The sequence below is a fragment of the Triturus cristatus genome, chromosome 12 (genome assembly GCF_964204655.1).
Source record: "Triturus cristatus chromosome 12, aTriCri1.1, whole genome shotgun sequence".
Lineage (NCBI taxonomy): Eukaryota > Metazoa > Chordata > Amphibia > Caudata > Salamandridae > Triturus > Triturus cristatus.
Window position 1 is genome coordinate 496688804 of NC_140595.1, and position 17212 is coordinate 496706015.

Consider the following 17212-nt stretch of genomic DNA (forward strand, 5'->3'; position numbering starts at 1 on the left):
TTTTTTAAAGATTTAACCTACGTTTCCTCCCAAGCTGTTTGTTTTACAACAGCTGGTTCTAAACTTGATCTTGACATCCCTCATGTGTGCACCCTTTGAGACAATGTATAGTTGCTTGCTGCATCTCCTGATCTTGAATGCTGTGTTCCTTGTTGCAATTGTGTTAGCTTGTCGCTGAATGAAATACAGGTACTCAAAAAAAGGAACCACCCTACCCTACCTTTTGCGAGCAGCCTCCAAACCTAAAGTTGTAAATACTTTCTTCATGGGGCTGTTCATCACTCTGCCAGCATTATTAGTCCCTCACCCCTTCACCCTTCAGAAGAAGAGGAGAGGATCCATCAGTTGGACCCCAATAGGTCTAGAAGGTTTTACATTGATCGTACCAAGGACCACTGAGTAGATTATCTGCTTCCTGAGGGGTTCTTTTGAGCAAAGAAATGGACTGATGTGCAAAAGAGGCGCTTGTGAAGGTGGATACTCCTCTCCATTAATATCTACAATGCCCTAGCCAAGACGCAGCTTCGGAACGTTGTGTGAGCCCATTTCACCAGGGCCAAGGCTGCAATCACTGTGTTGGCACACGGAGGTCCCGCCCTTGACAGATGCCTAGCTGCGATGTGGGCATCAGTACATGCGTTTAAGAAGCACTGCTGCCTTGACAGTCATGTCCGGCAGAAAATACTTTTTGCCCGCTTGGTCCTGCAAGCCTTTTTCGTCTGAGCTCTTAAGGGCAGTACTGCTATTGTATTCACTCTAAGGTGAGGAATATGCAATTAGAACTAATCACCATAAGAATAAGTTACTTTCTAAATCAGAACTCTCTGTGAGACGCTTGGATCCAAAGTAGATCTTTTAGACACTAGGACACTTCAATTAGAAGAAAATGTTACCAACCTTACGGCCAATTTAGAACTTGCTGAGACTGAAATAAAATCTCTTAAATCAAGTGAGGCAGCATTATCTGAACGTCTAGAGTCCTTAGAGAATAATGCAAGGCGAAACAATCTCCGAATTCTCAATGTCCCGGAGGATAGAGAAGGAGGAGATCTTAAACAGTTTGTTGTCGCTTTGTTAAAAGAAGCCTTGGACTCTGAGCTTTCAGACGAGGTGTTATTTAAGGACATCCAGCGGATACACAGGGATCCGTCCCGTAGAAACTTGCAAAGGCAGAAACCTAGAAAGATTCTAGTTAATTTTCAGACATATGCCTTTAAAGAACAAATCCTCACTCTAGCACTAAAGCAAAAATCTTTAACTGCAAGGGGTTTCACCTTCCAAATAAGATCGGATTTGTCAAGAACCACTCTTGAAAGGCAATGGGAGCTGGGCAGAAGATTGGATGATTTTAGGAAACTGGGCGCAGTAGCCCAGCTGAAATTCCCTGCAACCCTAAAGATAATGCTTAACAACAAGATGCATAACGTGAGGACAGTTACGGCGGCAGATGCACTTCTGAAAGACTTAAGCAAGTAATGATGTTCTAGAAACCATAACCATTTTAGTCATCCTAACGGCAATAAATACAGGAATTATACATATAACAAAACAATTAAGCAGTTAAGGGTCATACATGGCTAGGTGCCGAATACTGGACTAGGTCCAGATACTAGGGGGAGGGGTTTTCAGGGGTGGTAAGGGAGGTTGCTGGGTCACTGGGGTTTGGGGTAGGGGTAGGGGCAGGGGCACGTGGGAGTTGCAGGGGGAAAAAATTAGAATAATAACGTCCTCATTCTCAGTCGTAAAACGCCTTCTTTTCTGTTCGGCAGCTTTAAAAAAGGGAAAAAAGAAAAAAAGTGCACATTTGTATTATTGTTTCTTTTAGGCTAAATGGGTTGTTGAGACTGTATATAATGTTGGCAGTTTTCTTATGAATACAATCCATGTTCTCTCCTGGAACGTTAATGGTCTGCGCACTAATCCTAGAAAACATAGGATTTTTCAATATATACGAGATAGTAGTGCGCAGATCATTGGCTTGCAGGAGACGCATTTAACTGAGCAGGAGCTATCAGCATTAGCCAAGAAGTTAAGATGGATTGAATTTGTAATTTGTACTACACAGTCAGTAAATACAAGAGGGGTGTCAATCCTGGTTAAAAAAACTGCACTGCAGATCATCAACGGTTGACCCAAGTGGCAGATGGGCTATTGCAGAACTTCACTTGATAGGTTTGAGAGTAACGATTGCAGGCTATTATGGTCCGAATCAGGATGACCCCTCTTCTCTCAAAAAGCTGATATCAGCCTTGTTGGATTTTCTAGAACCAGTCATATTAGCCGGTGATTTTAATATAGTTTTAGATCCTTTAGTAGATAAATCCACAAATAATCGTGCATTAACCTCCCATAAAACAAGAGCTTGACCCATGGGTGTCATGAAACAAATGGGGTACTTAGATATATGGAGGGCCAGGTCTGGTCTCAGACGTGAATACTCGTTTTGTAATTACAAGTATAAACATCAATCTAGAATTGATTTTATACTTGTTAGCTATTCTTTGAAGAAGATGGTAAAAAATATTTCCTACCTCCCCTCCCATCTTTCGGACCACTCAGCAGTGAGTCTGGTTATAGAAGGAGCTTTGGTACCTATGTCGAGGACGTGGTCTATGGACCGTTCACTATTTGCCTCGAATGACATCTCATTCACCCTCCGGAGTGAGACTGAAAGTTTTATGGTGAGGAATCTGGACACCGCTTCAGTGGTCAACGTATGGGAATCATTTAAGGCTTTTTTGAGGGGTAGTATAACTAGCATTTCGGTTTATAAAAATAGAAAATACAAGGAAGAAATCTCTGAGTTAGAGAGTAAAATTAAAATTTCACAAACATTGCTCGATCTGCAAAACCCGTGTTCTATTCAAGCCAATTTGTGCGATCTTAATGGGCAGCTTGAAGCTGTACTGAGTTCACGTTTAATGCAAAGGTGGAAGGCTAGTAGAATAGCCCACTTTGAATACGGTGAAGGTGCAGGGAAACTACTTGCTTGGAAAGTAAAATCTGACCAAGCAAGAAATCATATCAACTCTGTCTTCAGGGATGGTATATCCTATATTTCTGATGTGGATATCAGAGGGGGGTTTCACTCCTTTTTTCAGGAAATTTACAGGGAGGATGGAGATTCAGATCTTTTGAAAATTCAGTCTTGGTTAAGTAATATAGATGTCACTGCACTAAACCCGGAACAACAAGCGGTGTTAGATCAACCGGTAACTCAGGAGGAGGTTTATAAAGAAATAATGAGATTGAAAAGGGGCAAGGCAGCAGGTCCGGACGGTCTTCCCTCTGAGATATACAGATGTATTGTTAAGGAAGTCGTCCCGGCTCTGACAACCCTATTTAATCAAATTCTTCAAGATGGAATGGCGCCCCCGCTGTCTTGGAATAATGCAACCATGACCCTAATATTAAAGCCGGGAAAATCGCCTTAAGCTGTGAATCATATAGGCCAATCTCTATATTAAACGCGGACTACAAAATCTACGCCTCTATATTGGCTAATAGGCTTGGAAGAGTCGCAGGGGTTCTTTTACATCAGGACCAAAGGGGTTTTGTTGGGGGGCGTCATCTGTCAGAGCTGACCTATGACTTGATTGGGGCTATAGATCTGGCATCAACGTTGTTTCTTCCACTTGCAGTGATGACCTTTGACGCTGCTAAGGCCTTCAACAGGGTCAATTGGCTGTTCCTGTCGGAGGCCTTGGCAAAGTTTGGGATCGGCAATAAATTTTGGCGGTCTTCAGTAAACCATCGGCAAATTTATTTATAAATGGCTCCCTAGCAGAATCCTTTGAGATTTACAGGGGTACGCGTCAGGGTTGTCCCCTTTCCCCATTACTGTTCGATTTATACATTGAACCTTTCGCCCAATTGTTGAGAGAGGAACATAGAGTATCTTCTTTTAAGTATGGGGAATGGGAAAAAAAAGTAGCCTTGTACGCTGATGATGTTTTGATATTTACATCAGTTCTGAATAGTGCCTACCCCGTAGTTATAGAGTTGGCACAAGAATTTGGTACAGTCTCAGGGTACAAGGTAAACACTTCTAAAACCGAAATAATGGCGTGGAACATGCAGGTTCAGAATCAGCTCCCCCTTTTGAAAACTAATGAGATACTTGGGAATACATATTCTTCAAGACATTGATAAGATACCTACTTACAACTTAACACTGGTTGCAAGAGAAACTCGGAAGTTAATGAAATCCTGGGCTCTATTACCCATATCAATACTGGGGCGAGTCAATTTAATCAAGATGTCCATTCTGCCTAGATTCACTTTTCTTTTTAATGCTATCCCTTTAGTTTTTGACACTGGTACTTTGGCTAAACTCCAAAGTGAATTTAATACATTTGTTTGGCCTTCCCAACATTCCAGGATAGCCTGGAAGAAAATTAGAAGGAGTGGGGAGAAGGGAGGTCTAGCAGCCCCCGATTTACAGCTGTATGCCTGGGCGTTTCAATTCTAACATTCGCGTATGTTATTAAAGATACCCACTAGTAAGGGAGCTGGTATTATGTTTTTGGCCATGTTGAGAGGGTCGGGTATCCCAGAGGACGGTTTCCTTTATAAATACGGTGACTCCAAGTTCTTTAAAAAAGTTAGGCTGAAGGTATTACTGGGGTTGGTAAGAATGTGGGTTAAGCCGAGGGTTTCGCTGAGGCTGGGTTATTTTTCCAGTTGTGCTCCAATCTGGAATTCTCCAGGGACTCCAGAATGTCTGTTCAATCAATCAATCAAGAAATTTGTAGAGCGCGCTACTGACCCGGAGGGTCTCAAGGCGCTGGGGGAGGGGGGACCGCTACTGCTTGAACAGCCAGGTCTTGAGTTGCTTCCTGAAGGAGAGGTGGTCTTGGGTCAGACGGAGGTGGATGGGGAGGGAATTCCAAGTCTTGGCTGCCAGGTAGGAGAAGGATCTTCCTCACATGGTGGCTCTTCGAATGCGTGGAACGGCGGCGAGGGCGTGGCTGGCCGATCGTAGCTGGCGGGTGGGAGTGTAGAAGGTCAGGCGGTTGTTGAGGTACCTGGGGCCCAGGTCGTGGAGGGCCTTGTGTGCGTGGGTGAGGAGACGGAACGTGATTCTCTTGCTGACGGGGAGCCAGTGCAGGTCTCTCAGGTGTCCGGAGATGTGGCTGTGTCGGGGGATGTCAAGGATGAGTCGTGCGGAGGCGTTCTGGATGCGTTGGAGTCTTTTCTGTAGTTTGGCTGTGGTTCCGGTGCAGAGGGTGTTTCCGTAGTCCAGTCGGCTGGTGACGAGTGCCTGGATGACCGTCTTCCTGGTTTCGGTGGGGATCCATCGGAAGATCTTTCGGAGCATGCGTAGGATGTTGAAGCATGATGATGAGATGGTGTTGACTTGTCTGGTCATCGAGAGGGAGGAGTCCAGGATGAATCCCAGGTTGCGTGCGTGGTCCGTTGGTTTGGGTGCGCTGCCCAGGGCAGGGGGCCACCAGGAGTCGTCCCAGGCAGAGGGTGATGATCCAAGGATGAGGACTTCCGTCTTGTCTGAGTTCAGTTTCAGGCGGCTGTTCATCATCCAATCGGCTACGTCTTTCATCCCTTCGTGTAGGTTGGTTCTGGCGGTGGCTGGGTTTTGGTGAGGGAGAGGATCAGCTGGGTGTCGTCGGCGTAGCAGATGATGTTGAGGTTGTGTTGGCGTGCGATGGCTGCGAGGGGGCTCATGTAGACGTTGAAGAGGGTGGGGCTGAGTGATGATCCTTGTGATAAGCCGCAGATGACTTCGGTGGCCTCGGATCTGAACGGGGGGAGGCGGACTCTCTGGGTTCTTCCGGCGAGGAACGAGATGATCCACTCTAGTGCCTTCTCTTGGATTCCGATGTTGCTGAGGCGCTGCACTAGGGTGCGGTGGCAGACAGTATCAAACGCTGCGGAGAGGTCCAGGAGGATGAGGGCCGCTGTTTCCCCGTTGTCGAGCAGGGCTTGGATGTCGTCAGTGGCTGCGATGAGGGCGGTCTCGGTGCTGTGGTTGGCTCGGAAGCCGAACTGCGAGTGGTCGAGGGATCCGTTTGTCTCGAGGAAGGCGGCTAGCTGTCTGTTGACTGTCTTCTCGGTGACTTTTGCAGGAAACTGGAGGAGCGAGATGGGGCGGTAGTTCTTGAGGTCGGTGGGGTCTGCTGATGGTTTCTTCAGGAGGGCGCTGAGTTCGGCATGCTTCCAGCTCTCCGGGAAGGTGGCGGTGTTGAAGGAGCAGTTGATGATGTCCCGGAGTTGGGGTGCGATGACTGAGTCGGCCTTGTTGAAGACGTGGTGGGGGCATGGGTCGGTTGGTGATCCGGAGTGGATGGTGTTCATCGTGTGGATGGTGTCTTCGGTGCTGACCAGGGTCCAGGCGCGGAGGGTGGTGTTGGTTCGGTGTTTGGGTGTGTGGTCTGTGCACCGAAGCTGTTGTGTATGTCGGCGATCTTGCGGTGAAAGAACGAGGCGAGTGAGTCACAGAGGTCTTGTGAGGGAGTTATGTCGTTGTTTCCGGCGCTGGGGTTGGAGAGCTCTTTGACGATGCTGAAGAGTTCCTTGCTGTTAGACAGTCTATCAAAGCCCCTTAGGTCGGCTGGAATTGAGAGGTGGGGAGATCTGCTTGTGGAAAACACATTAGTTCCCTGGGAGGTTCTCAGAGAGAAAGTAGGTCCATCTCTTTCTAGATTTAAATATCTGCAACTAACCAGCTGGGCTGCTGCAGTTGAAGCCTCCTGAAATAAACATCTATTGGGTAGTAGAAACCAATTTGAGTACTTGATTTTGCAAAAATCCCCCGCAAAGAAAAAAGTTGCGTTTTGGTATCGGTGCATTATGGAAGAGGAGGACGGTGAATTTCAACTGCCAATTTTACTCTGGAAGAGCTGTATCCCACAAGAAGATCTCCAGTCATTATGGTTAAATTCTTGTAAAATGTTGTAGGACATTGTAAAACCAACCTGGCTCCGCAGGAATCATCTCTTCACAATCCATAGAGCCTATTATTCACCTCAGAGGCTAACAAAATTCTCAAATGGTCCACCAGTATGTTGCGAGAAATGTGGGGAAATCGCAGCATCAGATATCCACATGTTTTTGAACTGCCCTGCCCTTACAGATTTTTGGGAAGGGGTAGGCAATACGCTTATAAGGTCACTAGGGACACATATTGCTATCAATCTACCAATGCTTATCTTTGGCCTTGCAAATTATCTGGAAGGCCCATCCAAGAAACTTCTATTCTACGCTATTCTACTCGCTAGAAGAGAGATTTGCATTAAATGGAAAGACTCTTTACCACCTACATGTCAAGACTGGCAGACATCTCTTTTGAGGACTTCCAGATTGGATCTCTCAAGGGCAGGAAACAAGAAAAAGCAAGACTTCTGGAATCTGTTTAAATTGAGCTAGGTATTTTTTTTTTCCCTAGTCCAAGGATTACACAGCCCTCCCTCTCTGGTATACCCTCTATTATCTTTAAGGGTACGATTGAGACGTTCCAGCATTTTAAGCTGAGTAAAGGGCCTCCCAAGAGGGCATTGTCTTTAAAACTGTTTGATTGAGATAACACCGGCAGGCTGTGCCCTTTTCGGGTATAAGCCTGCAGATCCAGTATACTGAGACGGTGGAACTTTTCTCTTATCAGTATGGACAAGCCTAAGTGGGTTGAGAATGAGGACAAAAAAAAAAAAGAATACGTTACTTTCCTTCAGTAACTCTCCTTCTGGTGGATATTCTATCTCACTGCATATCCTTCACTGCCCTCCCACCTCCACGTACTGTGGAATAGGCTCTTTTTAAAATGGAGCCTCACAATGCTACCTAGCAGCGCATGGGAGCACTGCTATGAAAAAAGTCTCCTGATCCAGTCTGGCATCTGTGGGAAATTCGAAGGTGAGGAATCTGCAGTTAGATACAGTATCCCCCAGAAAGAGCATTCCCAACATAAAGTAACTTGTTATTCAGACTTTTTTGTTTTTGTTTAGAGAGAGACTATTTTTGTCTGGGTTGTGCACCCCCTGGATTTTGAATATATAGCTCAATGATAAACTCCTTTCACAATAGATATTTGCAAGCCTCTGAAAACTTCTCAAAATCTTAACTTCGTCTGCCCTTAAATCGTCCTGGTCGTGGCTAAAACAAGAGTCAACTAAATGGAAGAGTGTTTTCTCTGTTCAGATTTCGTTGCAGAACTGCTCCCTGGTAACAGCGAAATCCATCTCAATCGACAAAAATATATAACTCTCTGGAGCCACACTTCTTTTGCTTTATTAGCCAGTCAAGAGGGATTGCTGGTGTTAAAGGAGAAATGGGCTAATGGAGCACATTATTTAGGAAAGGTACATGAACAATGCTGTTTGAGATAGGCAGCCCATGCCTGTGCTACCCATGCTATTGTAGCAAATGCATTGCAGTTAATAATCGGAGCTGGGGTAATTTGATTGTTTGTCTGTAGAAAGCACAATCTTTTCTCTGGACTAATCTTCTGTTTTCAGGTTTCACTCTGGCACCTGGGCACTGAAGACTGGAATGTCTGAGTGGGCAAAAAATTGCTGCAAGATTGGTACAGTGTCTGTTCTGAAATTAACAGGGTGTGATATGAAGCAGCAGGCAGGGACTGCTCCATTCAAAATGGCTGCCTAGGAGCCAATCAGAATGACCCAATCACAGAAATACAATCTGTTAAATTGAGATGAGCTAGTTAGAATTTCTGAAACAAATGCAATTTTAGAAGTTATGATTAGCTGTCTTCAGCTAATACCTAACACTGATAATGATACCACTGAGGGTTACCTGTGTTTGAACATGGAATTTGCATTTCTTTCTAGTCCATCCATTAAGCAGATTTTTTTTTTATTTAGCTGTGATGCAGTCAGCATGCATTTAAAAAAATAAAAAGGCAGATTCAATCTTCTTCATATATTTTTGCAAAAAGCATTTGTCCAGCCCTAATCCTATTTGCAATAGTGCAGGCACTGTATCTGAAAGATTGTGACAAGCTAGTGGATTACAGCCTTCATCAAGGCTGGTTGTGTGGCTAATGTTGGTGTGAAATAATGCTGTACATATTAGCTGTGTGCAGATGAGCAATTGTTTTACTTTGGAATTGCTGTTTGCTGGCACCTCCTCCTCACTGCCTGATTATCTGTACCATTCGTTTACTGCCAGCGATTCTAGAACATAGTCACATTTAATTTAATTACATTTTTTAATTGAATCCATTTGTAGAACGCATGGTTACACCACCGGTGTGTACCCGCGCTGAAACAGACTCACTAAAAAGGAAGGGAGGCCAGTTCCGCTGATAGGACCTAAGAATTTGTGGAGCTCTAATATGCTGAGGAGAATAACCAAGTTTTCAGATGTTTTCGAAATCTGATTTCGCAAGGCTCAGTTCTTAGATACTCCGGTAGCGTGTTCCATGTTTTAGCAGTAAGGTATCTGAATGAGCGGGCCCCCATCCTTGCCTTGTTAATTCTAGGTACAGTTACCAACGCCCTGCCTTTAGATCTTAGGTTCCGGCTAGGTGTATATTGAGTTATTAGAGGATGTAGATATTGTGGGCATTTTTTGATCGAATTCGATGGCAGTAGCACATTGCTTTGCATACAATTCTTTTTTCAACCGGCAACCAGTGCAGATCTGCCAGTGCTTTCTGTGTGGACGCTCTACTAGGGAGACTTAACCAGTTGAGCCGCTGCATTTTGCACTGACTGAAGTATAGTCAGCCCTTTTTTGGTTGCCCCTAGGTATACTACATTGCCATAGTCCAATTGGGAGGTCACCACGGCATGGACAATAGTTTTCCTAGCATTGGACGGCAGTAGGTCAAGGATTTTTCTAAGTATTTTTAGGGTCCCGAAGCATTTCCCCGCTACTCTTCGGATTTGACCATCAAATGACAACTTGGAGTCGAACCACACTCCAAGGTTTTTCACCTCAGTTTTTGGGGTAGGTAATTGGCCTAATATCTAAGGCCACCAGGCAGATGTTCATATGTTTGGGGCCTTGCCCACAATCATTACCTCAGTTTTTTTTACCATTCAGCTTTAAGCAATGATTCGACATCCAAGTTGCCACCCCTCCAAACACATGGAAAATTGGAGAGCTGTCTGTTCACTGTTTTGGGACAGCGTCTCAATCAGCTGAGTATCATCAGTGTACGACACAATTGTAACCTTATACTCTTCGACTAGATCGGCCAGAGGTCCCACATATAGCTTGAATAACGTGGGACTCCGTATCGGTGCCTGTGGGACACCCTGACGTAGAGGGATTCTCTTAGACAGGTGAGAGTGTTGAGCAACTTGAAAGCTTGGCATGGAGAGAAAAGATGTCATCCACCATAGTGCAGTGTTCCTGACATCACAATCCTCTAATCTATGCAAGAGAAACCCATGTGAAACCCTGTCGAAGGCCGCACTGTGGTCTAACAAGATCATTGCCGCCGTCTGCCATTCATCCGCATATTTTCTCATTGTATCTGTGGCCAAGAGTAATGCCGACTCTGTAGATTGAGCAGCTCTATAGCCCGATTGTTATGGGTGCAATAAATCATTCCTATTGATGTGATTAGTTAGCTGCTTATTAACTACTTTTTCAGCAATCTTCGCCACGAATGGTAATAGCGAGATAGAGCGAAGATTCTCTAATACTGCTTGATCTATGGATGGCTTCTTTTTTATTGGACGAACTATCGCCTGCTTCCATTTTCGGGGAACTTCTCCCATCTGAAAGGAGCATGCGAATAGCTCAGCGATGTAAGGCATGATAAGGTAACCTCCCATCACAAGATAAGGTAACCTCCCATCATTAGTTGTTCAGGGTGTGCAGGGTCTACTGGAGATCCAGATTTAATTCCCATTGCCATAGTTTGTAGCTCATCTTGCTCCTGTACTTTAAATTTGTCAAGGGTTTCCCCTGCGAATGTCGTGTCTATCCTACGCTCAGAAACCAACCCCAAACGTGCTTCCACTGGGAAGGCGTCGTATATTTTCGTTACTGTATCATAATAGATCCTTTCAACCATTGCTTTTTTATGTATGATGTTACTTTTATGTACTCTGTTTTTTCCCTGCTTTTTATAGTGCAATTCTTGCTTTCCTCTTTTCTCAACTGTGAACTGTGTTTTTACTTACTTGTGTTGTGTGGATCCCCTTGAATGAAGCAACCACTTTGCTACCCAGGGTTTTTTTAATGAGAAACTTTCACAGATCATAAATACATTGTGTACAAATATTATACTGTGTTAATACTTGAGTAGTTGCCTTCAAATATAATGGACATATCTGTAATTGTGACCTGATTTTATCACCCTCCGTAGACAGATCCTGTAGACTTGGAGGGGAGCACAACTGTATTTTTTTGAGGGAACATAGTTATACAGTGCTCTGTTATGTGAATTGTTGTGGCAGTTGCTTTATCAGTACATTGAAACCATGCACTTTTAATTAATAATACATTGACAGTGCATTTTGAATGTAAAATGAATCGAAAGTCCCTATGTACTCTAAAGGTCTAATGTTGCAACTATTATTGTGGTTTCTTTGGCAATATCCCAACATTCATATTCTGTTTTTGTTTGTTTTTATAGTTGCTGATGAGCCTTCAAAATCTATTGTAGACACATCTCCAGGATTCAGTCACAATTCGCCTCCTCTACATCCAACTACATCAAACAGTATATCCAGTGAAAACAGATTCCATTCACTCCCTTTCAGCCTATCCAAAATGTCCGGCACAAATGGAACAATGGGGCATACACCTCTTTCCTTATCTGTTCAGTCTGTCATTGGAGAATTGGGCAATGCCTCAATCCAGGAAAGTCTGGTAGCTCCTGTGCCTCTCACAAACTTGCATGGTTTAGAAGTGGGGTCATTGGCTGAAGTTAAAGAGAACCCACCCTTCTATGGAGTGATTCGCTGGATTGGTCAACCACCTGGGGTAAATGAAGTATTGGCGGGCCTGGAACTGGTAATTAATATAAATGACATGTGAAACTGTTCTTCGTTTGAATTTTCTAGTATCTTTTATTTTTTATATGTGCTAATATTTATAGTTCTTAAGCATGCTACATTCAGTGGTTGAACAATTCAATATGGAAATTGTTTGACGATGCACTCTGCCTATAAACATAGAATCAAATTTAAAAAGTACAGAGTTTCTTCTTCTTCAATAAACTTGTTTTATATTTAAGGTCAGATAGACAAAGACTCTAACAACATGTTTTCTGGCTGTGCTGTGTGGCCATCTTCATGGCTAGGCTAGACATGGCACACTGTTTGTAAGAGAGACTTCTAAATTCCAGTGTCTTTGATCAAATATTTTCAAAACAGAATCTTCCTAAATTTGATCAGCGAAGGATGGAAGCCAGCCAGTCACAGAGATGATAAAGAGGCTATGCTGTGGGACAGGGGCAAACACAAGATGGACAGGTTTGGTCAAAGAAAGCCATTAAATAAGAAGCACGAAAATAAGAGTGACAATTAAGCCAATCAATAGTAAGAAACGGGCAGGCTATAAACCCTTTTAAGTTCTTGGTGTGCCCTCGATAGGTCTGTATAGTGTGCAAAAGGGTAACTCAATATTCCCATGTGGGCATGGCTATCAAAAATTAGATAGGGTAAATTGCCAACAAAGAAATCATTAAAAAAAGCAAAATTATAACATTTAAGTTAGTTGCGGATGTCCTTGGGTGACATTGTATAGAAATTGTTATAAATTTGAAACAGTGAAGTGTCTAATGAATCACAAAGATAGGCATATATGTTTTTAAAATAGCTTCAGTTTTAGTTAATTGATCACTATCGCTTGTTGGGCACACTTGTGAGACTGTTTTTTCTTTGTCTCGAAAAGGTTTGGCTATTCTAGTACACATCTTAGCTGCAAAAACCCTTTTTCTTCTCTTGGATGTCATTTCCATGGAGCATGATTTTTGTAACCTGTTTTTGACTTGGGTGATGGTTCCTTTCCTTTACAACTCCATCTCCAAAGTCTTGGAGATGAGTTTCTTTTTTATCCTTAACAGGTGTATAGCGCTTTAAACAGGCATTGGTTTTTAATTCTTTATCTTTTGGTCCTTTGTTATTACTTGTAGTGGGGTCTTTCATGCTTTATCTTTAAATATTGGGATTCTGAAGATGGTGTTGTGGATTCACACCGTAGGAGACCGAAACATCAACAAACAGCCTATCTCTCCTTTGGGCTATTTTTGTTACCTTTCCAAGTTTTGTCTTAATAAAAGGACGGACATTCTAGTGTTTTCACTGGAGTGGGTCTTCAGTACATTGACAAATGTTAAGGAGCAACTGTATGAAGCTTTGTTGTACAACACATTGTCAATGTATTATATATGTTATCATTATCTTTGAGTCCCATCATTTATTTTCTGTTTGAACCTAATATAATTTGTTCAATTTAAAAAGCATTTACACCGGTTTTTGTGATTCATTCCACTCTTTACTGTTTCATATTTATAACAATTTACCTACAATGTCACCCAAGGACATCCACAACTAACTTAAATGTTATAATTTCTTTTTTTCGAATGATTCCCTTGTTGGCAGTTTACCTTACCTCAATAGGTCTTTTGCAACAATGTTGCAAAAAATGTTGTTGCTCTGTTTTACCGACAATAATGTGAAAACGAGATACATATATGCCACAAAAGACCTGACATCAGCAACAGATACATTAAACCATTTTCCAAGACTGCTTAGTAGTTGATCAATAATTACAGTTGACAAAGTTAAATACATTTTATAGAATGTACCCAAAGTACATAAGGATGTCAGGCAATAGTAAATTATGCATATTACAATTGTTGTGGACTTGTGTGCTACAAGTAAACTGCTTTTCTCAAGTTGTGATTTGAGTTTGTCTACCAATGCAATGTTTTAATGACTCACTATGATGTTCTCTTGAGGTATTTTATGTCATTAGGTTAATATTCATGCCTACAGTCTGGAGTAGTTGTGGCCCGTCAGTAAAGGTGCTGGGGCTCCAGACCCCTTTTCCCCAAAGCATGACGAGTGTCTGTGAAGCTAAACAAAGGTCAGCCTTACAAACACTCATCATGTCAGAGGATCAAGGCTTTTTACATGTACTAATGCCGAAGTGCCTGGCAGACTGAGCCAAGGTTAGCCAGGCTTAAGATCTCACAGCAATGAGGGCTTTGACATCCACAGCCCTGCAAGGATCCTCCTCCCTCATGACAAGAGGGAGCTTCAGTGATAGTCAGCCCTGGGTGACTCCAGTTTAAGCATTGAAGTGCCCAGGGTTGAATGTCTGTCAATGCCTCCTTACACCACTCTTTCCCAACTCGTCACAGAGTGGGGTAGGATCAGCAAGTCTCGGTGACCCCACCACACTCTGTGGCTAGTTAGGATATGTCATCCTGTCATTGGCTGTCCCGTAGTAAGGTTAGCCAATAAGAGGAGGTGGCAGAATCTTCTGTTTGCTTCTTCCCTTTCTGAAGCCTCCTGCTCTGTCCTTCCACCCATTAATCCACTTTCACACATGCAGGCCAGTAACTGCTTTTCTGAATGTTTTGGTATATATGTGTATGTTTGTGTGTGTTTATGAATGTATATGTATTTGTGTGTGTGTGCTGTGAGTGGCTGTGTTTGAATGGATTGTTGTGAGTATATGCATGTGTCTTTGTGAATGGATAGGTGAGAGTATGTGTGCCTGTGTGTACTTGTGAATAAATGAGTGGATGTATGTGCGTGCATGTGTGCTTGTGAATGAATGGGTTTTACTGTGTGTGTGTTCGCATGTGAATGTGTGAATTGAGTGTTCTCCTGTTTGTCCGACAAATTTCTCATGTAAACAACCAGCCTTCATTGGTCTGTAGAAAACAAAAAGGACCAGAAAAACATTTGCTAAGGCCTACTCCATCTACAGGAGACAAAATGATACAGATAATGGTTTCCAAGTTTGTAATTTTCTAGGTTTTATTTGAGACTTTCATGCTCTAGGTGGTGAAAAACAATTCTCATTTGGCCTTCTTGATAATAACAGCTTCCCATATATAGATTTACACACAGGACCATGGCAGAATCAAATTTGTCTGCCATAGCAGCTCACCTTCAAGGCATTTCTAACTGGATACAGATAACTCCATTGTTTAAGAGGCCTAGTTTCTGAAAATAAATAGTTTCAAAGGGCAACGACGTGTGTTGGAGGATACTTGCTTTAAAAAATACATCTGAAAGAGACATTTAGCTGCAGATTCCTTACCTTTGACTTTCCCAGGCATCCGACAGAAGATTTTTCTTCGAAGCAGTACGCGTGTGCGACTGTAGGTGTGTCGGTTGTCTCTGCATGATGTAGTCGTCGCCATAGTGATGCCCACATCACTTATATAGGCGCCATCTCGGTGCGCTGACGTCAGTTCTTATCTTTCAGCACAAGTCAAGTGCTGATCCGTGAAGCGAGCTACTCTCTAGTCACTTTTTAACAGGCTTTTTTTACGTTAAGACAACATCCTTTTTGGCGAGTAGACTTTTTTCCATCATGTCTAAGAATACTTCTGGATTCAAACTGTCTGGCGCCTGTCACTGCGCCATGTAGGCGACTGATCCGCACTTGGTTTGCCTCTGGTGCCTGGAGCTCAACCACAACTTGAAGTCGTGCTGCGGCTGGCGGGCCTTGGCTCCGATAGCTTTGAAGGAGCGATCCCTAAAGCTACTTGCGGCCTGGCACTCTGCCCCACATTGCACGATTCCTATGAGGTCTCGTTCATGGTCCCAGTTGAGAGGAAGGTCCTGGCACCGCTACAGGAGTCCCAAGTCCCGTTCTCCCACTCAAAGTTGTCTGGTGGATCAGCTAAGAGTCATAGGAAACACAAGAAGTCACGGCATGCTTCAACTTCTCCCCGTCCATCGGCTGACGTGATGGAGGAGCCTTGGCGTTCAAGGTCTCATTCTTCTGAACCTGCTCCTGGGTCTGCTCCATGCTTCCCGGTTTTTCCTGTAGCCCGAGCGCCCCCGCCCAACGTAAAAAATGTTATGATGCCATGTGCCTCATATTTGGGCGGCCTGACTCTACAGGGGCCCTGCAGTGTTAGAGGGGGCTCCATTGTGTTCCGCTCCGGCAGCTCCAGCCCTGAAGACCCCTCCCCTCATGGATCCAGAACAATGAAGGTCGTGCCATTGAGACTTTCCCCAGCACGGACCCTGACACTGAGGCTCCCTATGATGCCAGCCCCATTCTAATTCCAGATTACCTGGAGCCGGATCGGCTCATACTGACGCAGACGAAACCTACAGGTCCTAGGTCGTTTCCTCTGCCTTATTCTGAAGGGCTAGAAATTGAAGATTGGGAGGGGGTCGCTAGACCCTTCTGAAGATCAGCCTTCTCAAAACACAGACTGGTCTAAAGAATTGGGTGAGGCCAGCAGACTAGATACCTTTCCAGATTTTGGCCTGCTTTCTCCTCCTATCCTGGCTATGGACAAAGGAGCTTCTTATGCTTCTTATTCTATGGTGGTGCTAAGAGTGGCTGAGGCCCTGGACCTCCAGCTCCCTTCTTTGGCAGTCAAGACTGATATCTTGACAGAGGTCCAACAGCCCTGTCTCTCCGCTTCGGAAGCCTTGCTGCCTTTTAACAAGGCTGTTACAGATTAACATTATTTGTAACTTGTTACATTTGCAACAAACAGGTCTGGCTTACAAGTCTATTTGTTTGCACCTTGCAGCAGTTGCTGCGTACTTACAAAATAGACAACATTTGTCACTATTCAGAGTCCCAGTAATCCAAGCCTTAATGGAAGGCTTAAAAAGGGTAATACCACCAAGAATTCCCCCTGCTCCACTGTGGAATCTCATCATTGTTCTCACAAGGCGGACTCAGCGCTACAGCGTTTTAAAGACAGCAGAGCTGCCACTAGGTCTCTAGGTCTGCAATCTCAGCTTGGGGACTTTGGGTGCCGAAGATTTCGGGGTTTTGGGAAGGCTGCTCCTTTTCGGGCCCGGCAGCAGCTGCATCAGCAGATGAACGTGCTGTACAGTACATTCAGAGGGAAGGGTAGAGGTCGTCTGCGGGGAACTGCTTGCCAACAAGTCTCCTACTCCTCTACCTCTCCTGCCCCCCAACTGACTCCGCAGGGAAGCAGCTCTAGATCCCCCATCTTGGAGCATGTTGGACCCGTGGGAGGTCGGGTGCCCCATTTTCTACAAAGTTGGGAATCTGTTACGTCAGATCTTTGGGTTTTAAATCATGTAAAAAATGGGTA

At 44.0% G+C, this 17212-nt stretch overlaps 1 protein-coding gene across 12 annotated transcripts in view; it reads left to right on the forward strand.

Annotated features, from left to right (window-relative positions):
• The window catches only part of CYLD (CYLD lysine 63 deubiquitinase), a 434005-nt gene that overhangs the window by 203993 nt on the left and 212800 nt on the right, over positions 1 to 17212 (forward strand). For 7 of the 12 annotated variants that reach the window (XM_085638699.1, XM_085638698.1, XM_085638695.1 and 4 more), the window contains one exon: positions 11570 to 11949. In XM_085638699.1, the coding sequence (XP_085494825.1) occupies positions 11570 to 11949 (380 nt within the window). The remainder of the gene's footprint in view (positions 1 to 11569; positions 11950 to 17212) is intronic. The other 5 variants (XM_085638705.1, XM_085638697.1, XM_085638703.1 and 2 more) reach the window with 1 other exon arrangement.